Genomic DNA, 18,942 nt, shown 5'->3' on the forward strand with positions numbered 1-18,942 from the left:
GTGCACATAGTGTTAATGCTTTTTACGTCTACCAACCTAATCCTAGCGCGACAATAAAGCCAATTTCGTTTATTATATTGTTCAGCGTTAATTGCGTAGATGTTTTGAAATTAATATGATTCATAGATTATCCTTACTTTCATTAATTCTGATGCTCGTTAAAAAGAAATAGAAAAGGAAATGCATACATGAAATTAATATTTATATTAATAGCTCTTGAATTACCTTAATATATTATCTACTGCATATTACATTCCTCGAAACAAGTTTCGTGAGCAGTCTGCAACGTGTCACTTGACCATTTTTACTTCGATGGATTTGAGGCGTTACCGATTTAGGATAACAAACACAATAATTTTTGCAAAACTACTATGTATTTCTTTCATTTTTTGATACGTTCGAGGAGATATATATATTTGTTTAAAATGATGTAAGATGATAATATACACCGTTTACAAAATTGTTGGTCTGGGCAGGTATTCGTTATTTCAGAATATATGTAAAACTTTGTATTTGTGATATATGTTCATCTTTTAAATGTAATAAAAACACAAATGTAATACCTCTTTCAGTACCTGAAAATGCTGGAGGGTGCCATGATCAATTATATGTTGTTACGATGATATACGTATGGCTGTCAATCACGGAATTTTATGAAGGCACGACAAATTGAAAAGTTCAATAAATATGTCCCCTTGTCGCAGTTATCTTTTGAACGGTTACTCGCGGATTGCGAAGGCCGTGATTATTACACTAGATTAAATACGTACATATAATGATTAAAAAGAAAAAAGGAAAGAAAAGTCAATGTAGCATGTACATGGTGTATTTTCATATTTGTATGGTATATTTTCGTATTTGTATTTTCTATGCTGACTTCTCCAATGTAATTGTATACCATGACCATTGTTGACAATTTTGTTGGTAGTGGTTATCACTGTTGTTGTTATAATAATAAAAAACGACATTTTTTAATGAAGAATTGATATTCTCTTATTAGCATAGTACAATCACTTTGTTGTGGTATAGAATAATTGTAACAATATACTTTATTTATTAAATTACTAGGATTAAATTACAAAAAAATATTAGATTAATAATATATGATTTTTATATATACATGCGCATGATAACTATTTTCCTTATGATCTAAATGCATACTCAATGCTTGTTTTCAATGTGCTAATGGTATTCCTTTTATGAATTTCCAGTACCACATGTACGCAGTAGCTCCAGACAGACAATACCATGTGAGGAGATAATTTAAATGCTCATTTCGTAATTCCACTCTTGTTTGACCACTAATTGGGTACTGATTCAAATTGTTGTTAATGCTCATTTCGAGATATATAGGAGATGTGTCTGCCTTTTCAGCCATTTCATTTACATCTCTGGAAAATAAACAAAGATTTATTTGGGAATTATAGTATTAATATTTTTACATACCTATAATACCACATATTATGATGTGGACGATTTTTAGGAACAAAAGGTGGTCTTCTTTCACTCATTCTTAAAATTCCTACAATTTCTTGTTCGCCTTCTACCTCAGATTGATGTCTCTGTGGTGAATTTTTTAATGTTTTTGGAATCCAGCCACGATTTACCAGAATTGTTAAGCTGCAAAATATTTTAAACTTTAAAGCAAAAGAGAAATAAAAGTACATCCTTTTAGTACATCTCTACTTACTCTCTATCTGCCAACTTAAAGGGTGTAATAATATGATATCCCCTTGTTGATCTACTTCCAAAAGAAAAATTGGCATCTGATGGTTTACCATCTTTTATCAGACTTCTATTCGCTGCCATAAACTCTTTGTCATATAAAAATGTTCCTCTCACTCTAATAGGATAATATTCCTTTGTCTCCAAATCTTCTAAACTGAATAAAATTGATCATTGTTCCATATAATTCTATAATAGTAAAAATATTATAAATTTTATTCGCCTTACTTTTCTGGTAATTCAAAAGGTTCATGACTAGTACGCTTTTCTAGCTTTTCCACTAAATCTGTTTTCCATTTAAGCCTTTGAACTTGCCATGTACCAAGTAAAAATGCACCAATTGGTACACTCTGTTTTTCAATTTTTCGATACAAAAAGATACTGTTTATAATAATCAATTCTCTGTAATATATGACACTTTTTGTTTCTAGCTTACCAATAAACAATATGCAGGGAAACTAATTTTTTCACTTGACTCGTAGTTGGATTCATAAGGTTTCTGTCCATAAATATCACTTCTCAAAGTCTTGCGATTTGGTTTCTGATTTGTAAGCTTACACCACCATCGAGATAAAGTTTCTTTACTCAGAGATCGAACAATGATAATATATGGTTTTCCTACTTTCGTAAAAATTCTTCTAGTTGGTACATTCATTTCTGTCGATATTCACCTGGATGCTTATAGGTTATGTTTTAGAATGAACAGTAATTGTATACTATGTAAATGCACATATAACATCAGGTAATATGTATATACCCATAGGCACGGAACCACGAGACACAGTATAGAATCATCTGATCCCCTGACACAGACCAATTGTCGTGTTAATGTCATTCCCAACTTTATCGATTTAGCATGAAACGAGTGTATTGGGGAACTTAGTGGAGGCATAGTTTAGATTTTAGTCCTCTGATGGTAAGATAACAAATCACTGGAAGTAAGTCCTATGGTCTTCTTGTTCATTTATTCAAATCAGCTGACTTATTTATGTTCCAAATACTCAATAACTTTCAATAACTAAAATTTTTTTTAATTGAGAAAATGTTCTTTGAGATCTAGTCTATCCAGTATTCTTTTCTCCCATTCGGACGCTTTAACAGCTGTTGATGTAAGTACTTACCAGGCTCTGTATTAAAAGCTTGACTGATAAAATTGCTGTATTCTTTAACGAGAAATTTTTAAACAACGCATACAACTATCTAGAAGAAAAATTTTAGTTAAATTTTTGACATGACTTCCTAAAAATCATAAATTTTATGTCCAATTCTGTATATGATTGTATATATTGCATATATACCTGTTTGATGGGATAAAATCTTGTTTTGTAAAGTGTAATCAGCATACCCTCATAGAGAATGACACAACCTTGCTCACTTTTAGATCTTTCATCATGCACTGAAGCTGTCAATAATTTCCTTTTGACTTAATTTATTTTTTAATTTTACTAAATTTTCATTTTCCTGGAGAAAAAGATAAAAATGAACAGTGTTATTTTATATGCAAGACTGTAACAACCGTGCACACTGTAATATACGTTAACAGTGGTTGTCATTAAACACAATACCTTTAAAAATCGAATCAAACGACTTGACATTTTTTGAGAAGCTAGACGAATTAACTTACTAGATAATGTGTAAAAAGATTGCTGATAAAATTGCAATTGGTCAGAATTGCGAGAAAAATAGTGAAGGTTGGTTTCTACAACTTTTTTATCTGAGCCTCTAATGAAAATTTAAACAATTCGTTTTGTAGATTTATATCAGTTGTAATATGTACATGCTGACAATTTGATCGATGAAATTTTTGCATTGTCCAAATTTTCATTACAGGCTCATAAAAATTGCATCGACAAAATTTCCAACACGTACATATATAACTGGCATAAATCTACAAAACGTATTGTTTAAATTTTCATTACAGGTTCATAAAAATTTCATCGATCAAATTTTCAACACGTACATATTGTAACTGACATAAATCTACAAAACGTATTGTTTAAATTTTCATTACAGGCTCAGATAAAAAAGTTGTAAAAATCGACCTTCATTATTTTCTTCGTGATTCTGCCTAGTTGCAATTTTCTCAAAACCTCTAAGCTTTTCAATTAATACAGAGCTTAATAAGTACATCAACATTTGTTCAAGCCTCCGGACGAGAGAAAAGACTACTTGATATAATAATTCTCAATGAACATTCTTTTAATTAAAAAAAGTCTTAAGTTACTAGAAGCTACTGAGCATTTGGAACGCAAATAAATCAGCTGATTTAATTAAATGAAAGACGCAAGGCATTACTTTTGTATTTATTTTCCTTGTGTTTCATACAATAAGTTTTACAAAATAAACGTAAAAATATCTACTAAACTAATAGTTTTTCGACATAAGTAAATTAATAAGTTTTTATAGAAAATCTCAATTTGCATCGATTAATGTATTAAAAATATATAATTCCATTAAAAAAACAAGGGTGATCTTCACAAAACCTTTATACGACTACCTATGGAGAAACTAAGCTAGCATTAAAATATGCTCCCGTTGAAGCTATTCAACTTTTATCTGAAACATTTTTCGGTATAATTTATAATATAGTATACTTATATTTAAAAAACGTAGAGCAACTTATAAGAATAAATTAAGTCACACATTATGCTTTAATTAAAAGAGAATATAAGGATTATTCTAATTGCCGTAAAAGTTCTTAATACCATACATTTTATGTCATGAAATATTAAATTGCAATATTTAATAATTATATAGTAATTTATTAGTTTTGAATTTCAAATATCATTCCAGTAATTATTAATTTAGTGTACATAGTTCTATAAACATTTTATTTTATTGGTCCTTTTTATGTTTTAGGGATAATGAAGATATTAAATGACTTTTAACCAGAATCATTAGATTAAATATTGGGCGTGGTTATGGATAAGGAAAGAAGAGGTGTTTATAAAGTAATTATTCGTAGATGTATCAATTCCTTTCGTTCTATATGCCACGGACAACGACTCTGTACTCGGAAATTTCCGTGGGTGAGTTATAAAGTCGTCGGTAGGCTTTTCCATGTCTCAGTCGATGAACGTCCTGCCAACGTTCCACGATTTTATTCATCACGATTTATTTATTCTAGATCAGTACGCCTTAACCTTAATCAATCCGCAGTAGGAATAAACCATAAATACGACGCAAAAGAAAAAAAAAATAATAAAGTTGGCTAATCGATTTCGCGGAAAAATAATTGATTAAATTCGGAAGATAGTGATTTAAAATGCATATTATCGCGTCGTTGATCTTCGCGATACTATTCGTTGTTTACGTCGCTGATTGTAACGTGAAATTGGATAAAGGTAAGATGAAACGATTATTTTCATGTTTTTCGTTTATTAAATTTATTATGTAATTATTTTTATTTGTAAACGTTAGTAAACAATTAGTAAACAATTTAAAAATAAAACTGGAAGATCAATAGCAATGACATAGAAGATCTATCAACTCTATGAATGTGGTTTTCGTAATTAATTTATAGCTTTTAGCTTATAAATTAAAAATACAAGACTTTAATTCCAAAAATTTTTTATTCTAGTTGATTAATTCTGTAAATATAATAACATTTTGAAGATTGGAAAATTTTGTAATTTTTAAGTATTAAGAATTTTGGATAACAGATAAATCTAATGTTTCCAATATAGGTATAAAATATTTAATATCAAGCTTGACAAAAGTATGGATAAAAATAATTTTCTGGTCACAACTAAACTTGTTAATTAGTACAAATATAGTATAAGAATCTTTGGATATCTACAAGTATAATATAGAATCTAGAAGATTTCAAATATGGATTAATGTTTCCTATCTTATAATGCTAAAAGTAAAATAAACTGGCTAAAAGTAAAATAAACTGCGAGTTAAAAAGCTAATTAAAATATAGATCTTGAATCATATATCTACAACCTAGATTCTTTATTATCAATTCTAATTAATTTTTCTTTATCTTTCCTTACGTTTTTTAAAACTATTATATTCCTCCTATAGTATTGGAAGCAAAGTAAACTGTGTCATAGCAAAACAGTAGAGGTAGAACGTTCCCATAAGGTGTTTATGGTGTTGCAAACCAGTCCCCATACAACTTGACAAGAAACCCGGTAACGGCACGCAAGGAACGATAAATAGTTTTTACAACAGTTCAACTTGAAATGACTATTTTCATGCTCGCCAATTATGGAAGTAATTCATCTATCTTTAGGAAAGCAACTTTTTTTTTATACAAATATATTAACGACATTTTTTCTACTATTTTGAGATAAACAATAGACAAAAGAAATATTTTATAATTAGGCTGCGGATATTTATGCAAATTCATATCTTTATAAGCACAAGTAAAAGAATAGGTAAAGATTTATTTCATCCTTTGAATATTATACCTAACCGGTATGTACTTTGAACATTTCATGTGTTTTTTTTCATATGTTTTTTTTCATATAATATGCATTGTTGTATATCTTTCTATCTTTAAAATAAGTTCGAAAAAATTCGCAGTCTACTAATAAACGATATCGAAATTCGATACGATCCTGTGTGGACTCTCGGAAATTCGTGAAGCTCTGCATGAAACCTTTCCTCTGAGCATTGAAGGTGATAAGAGCACGATGACATCCCTGAAATGATAATAAGTCAGAGTTTCTGAAAATGAAATTAATTAATAGTTTTCCTTGTTACAAATGCTTACAGGGTTGGCGACAAGTCTTCGAGAAACATGGGACTACAATGACTTTGTGATTGTTGCTTTGAACACTAAATCAAAAAAGAAACAATCAGAAGCAGCGATTGATATTCTTCTAGCTGTAAAATACGAGAAATCGAAGACAAAAATGATATTTAAGTTCGACAGGCAAACTAATCGAAGTAAGAAGAATATTCCAAATACAAATTATTTGATTCTTATTAAAAAAAAAAAAAAAATATTATTGTATATATTTCTTACTAATTCATTTTAACTCTATTTTAGTCATCTACGAGAGGACTAACCGAAATGGTCATCGAACTACAGAGCACTTGGAAATTCAGAACGTGAATGCTCCATGGAAGAAAATAATCGTCTTCGTGCATCAGAATAAACCTGACCCCGAAATAGACATTTACGTTGATTGCATTTATCAAGGCATGTTGCACTTGAAGGAAAGCTTCCGTAAGGTAGCAGAAAATGAAGATGATTCTCTTGTAGAAGTGGTGAGTCTTTATTATCAAAGAATTAAAAATAATAGATGTTTGAAGTTTTTTAAGCCTAAATACTTGAGTTACGAATATTAGTAACAATATTAGAAAAAATACTAATATTAAACTAAATATTAAAAACTTCACGTTAATTACTTCTTCGGATGTTTTAATAATTACTTTATTGTTCTCTTATTCCGTGACGTACGGATGTCTATAATGGTGTGGAGTGAACAAATTCAATTGGGTCAAAGTAATTGTTTTTCCTTTCTCTCTTTTTACAATTTCTTTTTTTTTGTTTCTGTTTTGTCAAAGGACAAACAACCAAAACACGCGTTCTTTCATCTATCATTGAAGAATTTCACGGTTGTTACCAGAGAACCGGTGACGTTAGATATCGTAGGATGATGCTATTCCAAATATGGCGAGTCAGTCCAAGGCTGCTCGCATTTATTACGTGTAGCTGTTAACTCGCGTAACACATTTAAGCATAGTGAATCGATTTCGATTCGCTTAGACTTCATCATTATTGAATATTCACGGTCTGCTTTCTTGCGCTCGAGATATGCATACAAAAAGAACCACGATGATCGTAATTTATGAGCTAAAAAGAGAGAGAAAACGAGCCTTCTTTTCTTCTCGCTCTTGTTTTTTCGTTATTTGAATATTCATGAAAAAGCTGGTTAATATACAAATAGTCTTAGTTTTTCTTCTTTTAAATGACGTTGCGTTGTTTAGAAATAATCTTGTAAAGGAAGTAGCACTATTTACTATTTGTAATACTTCGTTGTTACTCTTTGTATTATAACTGAAAAACGCATTAAACTGAGCGTCATTTTCCTATACAATGATGATAACTAATGTTTCTATCTCAATATATATAACTAAAAGATTTGATATATTCAGATATTTTAATCTAAATGTAAAACATCTATAATATACATATATGCAGTATTATATCAATAGAAAAAGAATTCCAAAACTCAACTAGTTGTATTGTGAAAAATATTATTTTATTGCTGTATATTTATTATTTTTAACAATTATAGAACTTTCAATCTAAAGAATTTAACTTAGAAAAGTTGTGTCTTCAGTTTAGAGAAAGGAGAAGTCACGTAAAGGTGTATCCCTTATTATCCGTCAGCGACGCTCTGAAACAAGAAAATTGTCCCAACTATCTGACCGGTCTAGGCACGTTATCGGATGGGTACAAAGAGTCCGTTGAGTCTGACGAATCAATTCCTACATCAATCAACAACCATTCTGATAGTAATTCCGACGAATTTTCACTCGAGGTTAATCCATCTCGTAGAAAATCAGGAAACAATGAAAACTCCACAACTGAAACTTCAGATACGTCCGAAGATACAAGTTCATTTGAAGATGTCGGCGATCCAGATTTTAAACAATCATCTCAATCGAAACACAATTATCATCCTGTTGAACATCCTAAGAAATATCATTCTGTAAGTGAGGTTGAAACTAATCGAGAAGATGTTTCGAGTCATGTGAAACGTCTGCGTCAGAAAACACGATCTGAATACTTTGACGGACCTTTTTACGAGAATCCCATGGAATGGAACAATTTTGATGAATTGGATCCATTGAGTCAGTCGAATATGTATCATAAGAGATTTCCGCGAAGAGGGGACATAGGGATTCAGAGTCTGAACGAAAAGGGTAAGCTGTAATTGAAGTGAATCATGCAAAAAATGAGTTAATAAATAGACTGCGGATATTTAAGCGCTTGTAGAAAGATTGAACGTATAAAATTGTACATAATACGCAGATAAAACGAAAAAATGTTTAAAATAACCACAGTATAGTGCTTCCTATAATATCTGATAATTAAAACAATTTTCTATCTGGGTTCTCTTTCCTTAATTGTATTCTGGAAAAGACGAATTTGCACAAAAAAACTATAGTTTATTAATAAATCTTAATATCTTAACTGTTCTAATTGTTTAAGATAGTAACTATCATAATGGAAGTTTAGGAAATAAAATATGTAGATAGTATGTTATCTAATACCGATCATTATTTTTTATTTCTGATGATTTCAAAATCTTAAGAAAATGTGATTTTGCAGTCTGTTTAATGGATTTTCAAATCGTGAGGACATTAAACGAGTTGATCGAAGCTACTAGGAAGGTCTGGAGAGAAATAGAATTAAACGTGAGTAATAACGTCGTCTATAATTATTCAAGAATATTTAATGAACAGTTCTTGATTAATATGGTTTTCCTTTCAGAAACTGGAAATGCGACATCTTCGACAATTAATTGAAAATTGCGCAGCATGTCGTGTACCTCCTGGTGGGTATTGAAAGAATTACATACACGAAAGATATCTTTATTGTTAACTGCTTTTAATTTTCTATTTGTTCTTCGATAATATTTTTTAATTTAATTTTTCTCAATCCTTTCCTATCTTTCGAGACAATTTTTTTTAGTAACGATTTTCACAAGTGTGCAAATAGTTGTTAATATTATAAACAATGAAAGAGCATCTAAATAAATGTATAATACGGCCTTACATTGCAATAAATGTACATTTCTGGCAAAATGGAATAATGTTGTGACTCGTATTCTTACTTTTTTAAGAGAATGATTAGGAATAAAGTTCCTTGAATCACTAGATTAATTCGCATGATCGGAAATCAACGCGATTAGATCGAGAAGCGACGTCTTAACTAAAACGACTAATATTTAAATTGAGGAAAATGATATTGGCAGCGTGATTATAATCTGAGAAGAAATTGCAGGAATAGAAAATGCTGAATAAACTAGGAAACTATTAAATTGTCGCGAAGACATCAAAAACTAATACAGAAACTAAACTAAAGTTGTCAAAAACAAAATAACTAATTTACGAAAACTTTTTCAAAAAACTTTTCAAAAAATTGCTCAAATGTATAATAATATGATGCTTAAATCGAAACTACAAATAGAACATGAAATGATATTCTAAAATATTTCTGGCATTTATAATATATATACGAAATACTAAAAGCTATTAATTAGATATATGTATGAAGAATATTCCATAGAAGGTATATTTTTCCTCTATGAGAAAAAAGAACTATTTTGCCTTGGGTTATAGATATTTCCAAAAATCTGTGACTCTAACTAGTTTAGTAGAGATAAATGTAGATTAACCATTAGTAATTGTAGCATTAAAGTGGATTCCAAGCACAGGCGGAAATCTGTTGAGTCGCAATATGGTCGAGGTTTCTTCTTGGAATAGCGATATCCTGACAAGTTCCTGATCCTGGTAATTCCACAGTTTCAACGATGACCACGGCGGCTCCTCCTCCTAGTTGCGATTACAAATCGCCCTGCTTCCCGGGCGCTGACTGCATTAACACACCACGCGGGCCACAGTGCGGAGCGTGCCCTCCGCAATACACCGGTGATGGATATCGTTGCGTGAAAATTAGTTGCGCGCACAACCCTTGCTTTTACGGGGTCCGTTGCTACGACCGCGCGGATGGATATAGGTACGAGTAGAATCATTTAATTAATTACAATACAGTTCCCGGCTATTGAATTACAATCGTATGCAGAAATTTCACTTTTCGAAGTACGATATGTAGGTGTACCCATCTTTGATCCTTATATTACTTAGGGAGAAACATTTAGACAGCGCACATTGGATATCGAAAAGGATATGAATTGTAATAAAATGAATAACAATTTTTCAGGTGTGGAAACTGTCCCAACGGTTACATAGGTGATGGTAAACGCTGCGAACGATTTAGAGGTGGTTGTGAGCCTCATCCTTGCTACCCGGATGTGAAATGTGATCCAATTCTTCATCCGCCGTATTTCAAGTAATGAAATGAAAATGTCAAGTCAATACATAAATTTCTATAATTTAAATGAAATTAATTGTAATTTAATTGAACTTAAAGTGTTAAATGTAAATTACAATTATCTATTATAAAGTGTAAAAAAATTGAAAAGGACTATTCCAAGGTTTTTGACTGAACTATAATGATATTTAGATGCGGTTCTTGCCCAAACGGATTCATGGGTAATGGATCTACGTGTGTTGATATAAATGAATGCGAGCTAGCTCAACCTTGTCATCCAGGAGTACGATGTATCAATCTTCAACCAGGATTCAAATGCGAATCTTGTCCACCAGGATTTGCTGGACCTATAGTCGAAGGAGTCGGTTTGGAAATCGCAATGGTTCGCAAGCAAATTTGCCAAGACATAAATGAATGCGAAAATAACAATGGAGGATGCGATCCATATATGACATGCATTAATACGGAGGTAGTTTTTGCAAAAATTCGTAACAATTCAAATAAATTCAATAAATACAATTTAAATATTGAAATTATTTCCTTATTATATTTTTAATTGTATTTCCAACTTAACAATTCTTATTAACACTTCAGGGGTCGTATAGATGTGGTACTTGTGGTACAGGTTACGTGGGAAACCAAACATTTGGCGATGTAAACGCTGATTGTATTTGTACCAACACCAATGAATACACATGCAGAGTAAGAAAACAAATCCAATGCTCTTTTAAGTCCATATATATATATATATTCTAGACAAAACAATCAAATTATATATTAAGTTTACAATTTACATTAAAAGATACAATTTCTAGTGTCGCGTTGGATGGGCAGGGGATGGACTGATGTGTGGTTCGGACAGAGACAGCGATGGAATTCCTGATAGAAACCTCCGTTGTCATGATTTCCGTTGTCGTATGGACAACTGTCCATTTATACCAAATGCTGGACAAGAAGATGTGGATAGAGATGGTTTGGGTGATGCCTGTGATCCAGACGCTGATAACGATGGTATCTTGAATCCTTCGGACAACTGTCTTTTAATTCCAAACCCTAGCCAGGAAGACAGTGATCATGATTCTATTGGCGATGCCTGCGATAATTGTCCTCTAGTAAAAAATCTAAAGCAGAAGGACACTGACGATGATGGTATCGGTGACGCCTGTGACGATGACATTGATAACGATGGTGAGATTTTGAAGAGAAATTTATTTTAGGTTCAGTAATAGATGATAGATAAAATTATAAATTTAGATAAATTTAATTAATCGATAGGTTAATTTCAAAATACCTAATCGATATTGGTAAGAGTATTCTCCATTTCTAAGGATGTTTTTGTATAAAATAGAATGTCTTCTGAAATATTTATGTGGTAAAATCGGCGAAATACTTTTTAAAGCTTTTTTCAAAGTTTTAAAAAAAAAAAATTAGACATGTAGGGAGAAAAATATTCGGCCAATCGGGTTTAGCTGAAATGGGATTCGTACCCAAATTGTTTGCCGGACGGGTGCTTTTCCAATTAAGCTACCCAGAGAGTCCATCGGCGAATCTTTTTTCTCTCAAATTCTTATACTTATGTATAAAGTATATGTCCACATTTTCTTACAAGCCGGCGCCAGCCTGACAATTGTGAAACTCTCGTTTGCCCACAATGCATGATTAATTATCGATACTACCATATAACATCGATCTATACAATAAATATCGATCAATTAAAATAAATAATCATTACTGATTAATTTATTACTACTGGGCATAAGAGAAGTTTATACTTTTTCTGAGATTTTAGAGAGAAAAATGTTCATCCAATCAGGTTTTAACTGGACCGGGATTCGAACCCGGATTTTCCCGCTTACCGAACGGGTGCTTTCCCAATTAAGCTACCTAGGCCATTAACTCATGTTTTCTTCAAATTTGTTATCTATCACTAGGCGGCTATCTACAAATGTTTTATATTGAATACTTTTTAAAATATTTTTAGTAGAATATCTTTTATGATCAATAACATTTATAATTTCATAGCTATCTTGAATGAGAACGACAATTGTCCAAAAACAAAGAATCCAGATCAAAATGACCGCGATATGGATGGTATTGGCGATGCCTGTGATAATTGTCCTAATGTATACAATGCGGACCAATTGGACCGAGATGAAGATGGGGTAGGTGATGTTTGCGACAACGACAACGATAAAGATAGAGATGGTGTGCAAGACGATAGAGACAATTGTCCTGATATCATGAATTCAGGACAAAATGATATTGACCACGATGGTATAGGAGATGAATGCGATGATGATATGGATAATGATGGTGTGCCCAATACGATTGACAATTGTCCTTACGTTTACAATCCGGATCAACGTCGCACGCATCGTAAGTACAGAATCATTGAACCGTAAAGATTATCATATAAACATTTAAAAAAACATTATACATATTTAGATGAGAATGTTGGTGATGCTTGCTGGAACGACAATGATAACGACACTGTGAAGAATTTATTAGACAATTGTCCTAACAATAGTTTGATTTGGGCAACAGATTTCAGAAAATATACTACCGTTGCTTTAGATCCTATTGGTACTGCTCAAATAGATCCTGTTTGGGTAATACACCACGAAGGGGCTGAAATTCAGCAGCTTTATAATAGTGATCCCGGGCTTGCTATTGGTAATGTAGTAATTTGTATTAATTTATATCCATTAATCAATTTATTTATTTATTATAGTAGCTGCAAAAGGTATTTGTACACAGTTACATTTACTACAGCATTTACGTAATATTAATTAATTAGATCCAAGTGTATTAAATTTCATATCATTTACTAATACCCTCGGTTGCAAAAATTTGATATTATAAAAGTGAAATATAAAATCTCATAAAAAACGTTTCATAAGAAGATAAAAATATGTATTTAGTATTTACAAAAATGCTTCGTGTAGTTACTGTATAATGATTATCAGATTAACGGATATGAAATTTTGTTTCTCTGAATTTAGCAGACTAATATCATTTAATTTACTAATCATATTAAAGGACACATTTGAAATTTTGTAATCTGTTTATTTCTTTGACTTTAAATCTTCATCTCCAACAGGTCCGGATATATTCAGCGGCGTAGATTTCGAGGGCACGTTCTTCATCGACGACGACGGAGACGACGATTACGTTGGTTTTGTATTTTCTTACCAGGACAACCGTAGATTCTACGTCGCGTGCTGGAAAAAAGGCCAGCAACCATATTGGATGCCGAGTCCGTTCAGAGCAGTAGGAGAACCCGGAGTTTTTTTGAAACTTGTCAACTCAAATACAGGTCCAGGAGAATTTCTTAGAAACAGCCTTTGGCATAATGAAGATGTACCCAACCAGGTGAAGATTCTTTGGCATGACCCGAAGAAAATCGGGTGGAAAGAAAGGACACCGTATAGATGGCATCTGTTACATAGACCTAAAATCGGTCTAATTAGGTTCCGACTTTATCAAGGAAAACAGCTAGTGGCTGACTCAGGAAATGTTTACGACTCGACATTGAAAGGTGGCAGATTGGGTGTTTACTGTTTCTCCCAGGAAAAGATTACTTGGTCCAATTTGTTATATACATGTAAAGGTAAGATTCTATTTGTACAGGTACTAGGTTTGCTCTTGGAATTTGGTTGCAAGCGTTGGTGGATACATTGAAAATATATTACGCAATTTTTAGGGCAGAAATTAAATCATTTATAATTAAAAATAAGCTTCTCAGGCGATATTTTCATATATGAACTACTTTCATTGTAGTCCTGTAAATATCGCTTACAAGTTTTATGTCACCCTGTATACATATATTTATTAATGTCGTTCAGCATAGATAATAAAATTGCTATATAATATAAATGTCATACATTTAAGAATTAAGAGTTACAGATTAATGAATGAAACTGATAATAGATCGAAAACATTAATTATAAATGAAGAAATTCATATACAACATATAAAATATATACATTTTTTAATTATTTACAGTTTAACACAAAACTTTTACTTAAACTATATTTAGGTGTAAAACGGCTCGAAACAGAATCTCACTATTTTAATGTTTCAGCAATAGGGTAGCTAAAATTTGAACACAATATATTAATAAAACTTCAAATCTATCCGCGATAATACAATAACTGATTTAATCCACACCAATTCACACGTGAACTTTTCCTTCAGCATATGCATTTTTTGCATCTTTCCTTTCAAATTTGCTAATAATTTAACAATAATCCTAATTAATGAGTTTTATATTATAATTTAACATTCCTTATATAATAATTTATTGTGTTATAAATTAAAAAGTATACAAAATATGAACCTGTAGTCCGACCTTATCACTGAACAATAAACTCTAACAGAAATACTCTTACTTTAAATACCTTTAAAAAGACAAAATCTTCATAAAATTTCTTAATTTTTATGATATTTTTCAGAGACTGTCCCGAAATTGGTATGGAACGAGTTGCCGGCGAACTTGAAGAAAGAAGTAAATGTAGAGATGAATAACTAAATCAGACCTTCTACCAAACTTATCTATTACGACTCACTTTAATAACTTCTTGAAATTTATTCCATTTATTCCATTATTTTAGGAAAATTTTGTCTATTTAAGCCGAATATCATGAATTTGGTTCGTTTCCCGCGATGAGAACTAAAAAATATTCTTAAGTGTATGTATATGTATCTATATTTACGAGCTTTATTGAATATGGGCAAAATTCATTGGAAAATTTCGTGATTCTTTTTCTCTCTTTTATTTCTTTTTTTTATGAAATTCGAAGTTTTGTAACATTTAAGAATATACGTAATTAAAGATACAGCATGACAAATACCTTCCATGAACCTTCTTCCATCAGCTAAGGACGAGGGAAATCTTAAAAATAGATTATATTTTTACGGAATGTGTGCAACGAACGCTTAATTCTCTAATTAACAAGGAAAGATTAAAATATGATTGTGCGCTTTCCGAACGATTTGAATCAAATGTATTAAATTTATTATATTATGTTTTACTATACCGATGTGTGCAAAGATACGGAAGTTGCTTTTATAAGAAATGGACATATTAAAGCTTTATACTCTTGATAATCTTTACGAGTATCGTGAATTCAAAATTAAATATCAGGAACAGCGTAAGTTAATTTTCATTGTAAATTGAATCGTATTTAGAAATGACTTATGCCGTGACTGCTCTCATCAATTTCATTTAATCTCGAGGAAACAGGTGATACGAAGAATTATAGATTATTGTGGATATAGGATATACGAAAGGTGGTTTAATATGCAAAGTAACTGATAAAATAAATTAATAATATAAACTCTAATGCTTAAGAGATTAGATAGTTGGATCTCTTAAGTGCCCTTATTTCAATATGACTAATTTAAATTTTTACAGATTTTCTCTTTCTTTCGAATAGTAATTTTAATATTTCAAAAGTTTCCATAGCTAAATTACACGTTTTACAATCGATGTACATTGGTCGTTACAGTTCAAAAAGCGCACATCTAAATCGTTCCCTCTTTTTTAAGTGATTGACAAAGTCGATCAAAGTGCCTGGAAAAAATTTGTCGCTTTGATAGTATACGCATTTAAACGTTCTCATATTTGTGTGTATGTGTATGTGTCTGTGTGTGTGTGTTCTTTTTTTCTTTACTAAAGAATGTCTACTTACAATGTCACGGAATAACGAGGCTCTTTACGATAGGTATTAAAAAAACTATATATATACACGTTCGTATAAGAAAATGTCTACAATACAAGATGAAGTAATCGTTGCGAAATTTAGGAAGAACATTTGTACGTGACAGAGAGAATAATTTTCGAAATATTTCTGCGCGTTGCTTGACTGAAGAATAGGTGCGTATGTAGTTTATTAATAATATATTGTATATTGCGAGGTACCAAAAAGAAATATGATAAATATCGAAATAAATAACACATAAATATACACGATACTTAGGCCCATTATAAATTAAAAAACATAATAATTTATTATTTTTTCTATCACGAATAAAATTTTATTAGATACTCCTTCCTTCGATATACGCAATAAATTTATTCAACAAATAATTCTATTATGGCTGAGAGAAGCGTAAATTTGTTAATGTAAACTTTTTGTAATTTATTAGTGCAAAAAATAAAAGTATGTAAGAAAAAAAACTGGTGTATATGTATAAAAATATTTATTTCAGGTATTTTGCGCAGGATATCCAAGGTAATCAACTTTTTCTTTTTTATTAAAAATTAACCAAAGAATGGTCAGGATGATGCGTTAAGTACGATCACAAACAAGAATTTTTTAACATAAATAAATATCATAAAAGGATAATACCAATATAGCGTCTAATCGCGTAAATCGAAGGACGAGAGAGATAACTTCTTATCTCTTTTTATTCATTTACAAAAGTTGTAAATATACTTGTACAAAAGTATATATATATATATATATTATATATATATAATACTTTTTTTGAAATAACATAAATACTTGAAAAAAGAAACTGTTCGGCTTAAATAACCATTTTGCTTATTATTTTTCCTATGTATGTCAATGTGTTAGGTTAACATTCTGCATGGGAACGCAAAATCCTGTTGTTACATATAAATAGTCGAAGTCTAGAAATCGTAATTAAAAATAAAACTTAACTTTATATTTACACTAAGGAACATATAGATACCATTTGTTTCAAAGCTACAGCAATTCCTTCTCCGAGGAAGTTCTTTAATAAATCGGAAGTTATATTTTAAATGCATTAACCATCGGAGAGAGGCCGAATAAATATTATACAACTATTACAAAATAGGGCGTACACATACACATACGTCAAAAGGTCAGATTTCAGGACTTTAAGAGTTTATAGCGCTTTTACCATTTTCTTTAGTGTTAATCAACACACGCACTTTCTATATTGTTCTCTTCATAGATCCTATAAACTTTTAAAATCTTAAATTAAATCTTTTTTTTCTTAATATTCTATATATGTATATTATATACAGAGATTTTAATGAAAATAAAATAATAATGTTGCTCTATTAATTAACCCATTATCTGCGATAATCCTCATTTAGGGACTATAAAATTAGGGATCAGAAATTTATAAATTTCACGGTTTCGATGATATCCAAATGAGGACCTTTTTTTCTCGAAGAATATATTTGAATTTAATATTTCAAACGCATGTATTGATTAAATTCATTAGAATCGAGATTGGAATCTATAGAATTATACGCACGTATGTACATATGATAATTTGAAGAAAAAAGAAATTAGCAGTTAATGGGTTAAACATTCGTAATTATACATTTCCCTAGATTTTTCGCAAAGAAAATAGAACATTACTAATTGTAAGTGTCTCTGATCGATTTCTTAAAAGTGTATAAATTCTTTGAGTGAAGAAGAGGGAGAAGTGGTGGAGGAAGAAGAGTAGAATATGTATTTTAGTTCATCATAGGCGAAAAGACAGTCACACACAATCGACAAAGTTAATAATATAAATTTCTCCGAATCTTAGAGTAAAGTTCGTTTTGCACGATTCACGTACAGGGTGTTTCGAAAACAGCTGCTCGGATTTTGGGCGTATACTTTATATGAAAACGAAAATACGAGAAAAATGATATAAACGTGATTTCGGAAGCCTTTTCCTTCAAAAATGGAAAAGATATACGTAATAGTAATAATATATATATATGATAATTATCTTAATTATTTTGTTTAACATTTAGATAAGTTTTATTTCATAGGGCAGTACTTTCAAATTGTTATTCATTAAGAAAAAATATCTAACAACGCTGGTATTGAATACATAAATATGATTTTTTTCTACAATTGTAAAAAGATTAACAAGAAAAAAATTCAAATTCACGTTGATATAGTTTCGTATCATTCTCCTTAAAACTAACGAACGACTGTTTTCGTGAAGTTTAACCAGCTACGATTTAATTGCAAAATATACAACGCTTGGAAATGAAATCATCCTACTATGTGTAATATAAAAATGCTATTTGTACTTCTGAATTTTTATACGATACGACATTCTCAACTTTTTAAAAAGAAAATATTACTTTTGACAGTAGAATGTCTCAAATAGAGGACAGTTGAATAGATGAAATATTCGAAGCTGATTACAATATGAACCCCAAAAGCCGGATATTTTGGAACTGTCGAACAGTCCTA

At 30.8% G+C, this 18,942-nt stretch overlaps 2 protein-coding genes across 2 annotated transcripts; one reads left to right on the forward strand and one right to left on the reverse strand.

Annotated features, from left to right (window-relative positions):
* Positions 1-677: 677 nt before the first annotated feature.
* Surf1 (surfeit locus protein 1) lies at positions 678-2,520 on the reverse strand. The gene is made up of 5 exons (XM_072004329.1): positions 2,162-2,520; positions 1,954-2,075; positions 1,691-1,882; positions 1,447-1,620; positions 678-1,391 (listed from the first exon to the last, which is right to left on the reverse strand). The coding sequence occupies exons 1-5, from the start codon at positions 2,378-2,380 to the stop codon at positions 1,175-1,177; spliced, it is 924 nt and encodes a 307-aa protein (XP_071860430.1). The 5' UTR covers positions 2,381-2,520; the 3' UTR covers positions 678-1,174.
* A 2,249-nt stretch (positions 2,521-4,769) lies between these two features.
* Tsp (Thrombospondin) lies at positions 4,770-15,294 on the forward strand. The gene is made up of 15 exons (XM_072004302.1): positions 4,770-5,069; positions 6,451-6,624; positions 6,728-6,948; positions 8,028-8,613; positions 9,023-9,108; positions 9,185-9,248; positions 10,219-10,432; positions 10,637-10,765; positions 10,940-11,216; positions 11,342-11,449; positions 11,563-11,935; positions 12,770-13,123; positions 13,193-13,420; positions 13,848-14,357; positions 15,202-15,294. Exons 1-15 carry the CDS (start codon positions 4,991-4,993, stop codon positions 15,276-15,278), a joined length of 3,480 nt encoding a protein of 1,159 aa, XP_071860403.1. The 5' UTR covers positions 4,770-4,990; the 3' UTR covers positions 15,279-15,294.
* Positions 15,295-18,942: the final 3,648 nt, after the last annotated feature.

This window comes from Bombus fervidus, chromosome 5 (genome assembly GCF_041682495.2).
Source record: "Bombus fervidus isolate BK054 chromosome 5, iyBomFerv1, whole genome shotgun sequence".
In the NCBI taxonomy this organism is placed as follows: domain Eukaryota; kingdom Metazoa; phylum Arthropoda; class Insecta; order Hymenoptera; family Apidae; genus Bombus; species Bombus fervidus.

What these genes read in the sequence shown, in the direction of transcription:
- Surf1 (XM_072004329.1), bottom strand. Translation starts at nt 2,380, where the DNA reads ATGAATGTACCAACTAGAAGAATTTTTACGAAAGTAGGAAAACCATAT. An exon ending in TCCCTGCATATTGTTTATTG is followed by an intron (nt 2,076 to 2,161) that starts GTAAGCTAGAAA and finishes ATTGAAAAACAG; the next exon opens with AGTGTACCAATTGGTGCATT. An exon ending in CATAATATGTGGTATTATAG is followed by an intron (nt 1,392 to 1,446) that starts GTATGTAAAAAT and finishes TTTATTTTCCAG; the next exon opens with AGATGTAAATGAAATGGCTG.
- Tsp (XM_072004302.1), top strand. Translation starts at nt 4,991, where the DNA reads ATGCATATTATCGCGTCGTTGATCTTCGCGATACTATTCGTTGTTTAC. An exon ending in ATGATTCTCTTGTAGAAGTG is followed by an intron (nt 6,949 to 8,027) that starts GTGAGTCTTTAT and finishes TTGTGTCTTCAG; the next exon opens with TTTAGAGAAAGGAGAAGTCA. An exon ending in TGATCCCGGGCTTGCTATTG is followed by an intron (nt 13,421 to 13,847) that starts GTAATGTAGTAA and finishes CATCTCCAACAG; the next exon opens with GTCCGGATATATTCAGCGGC.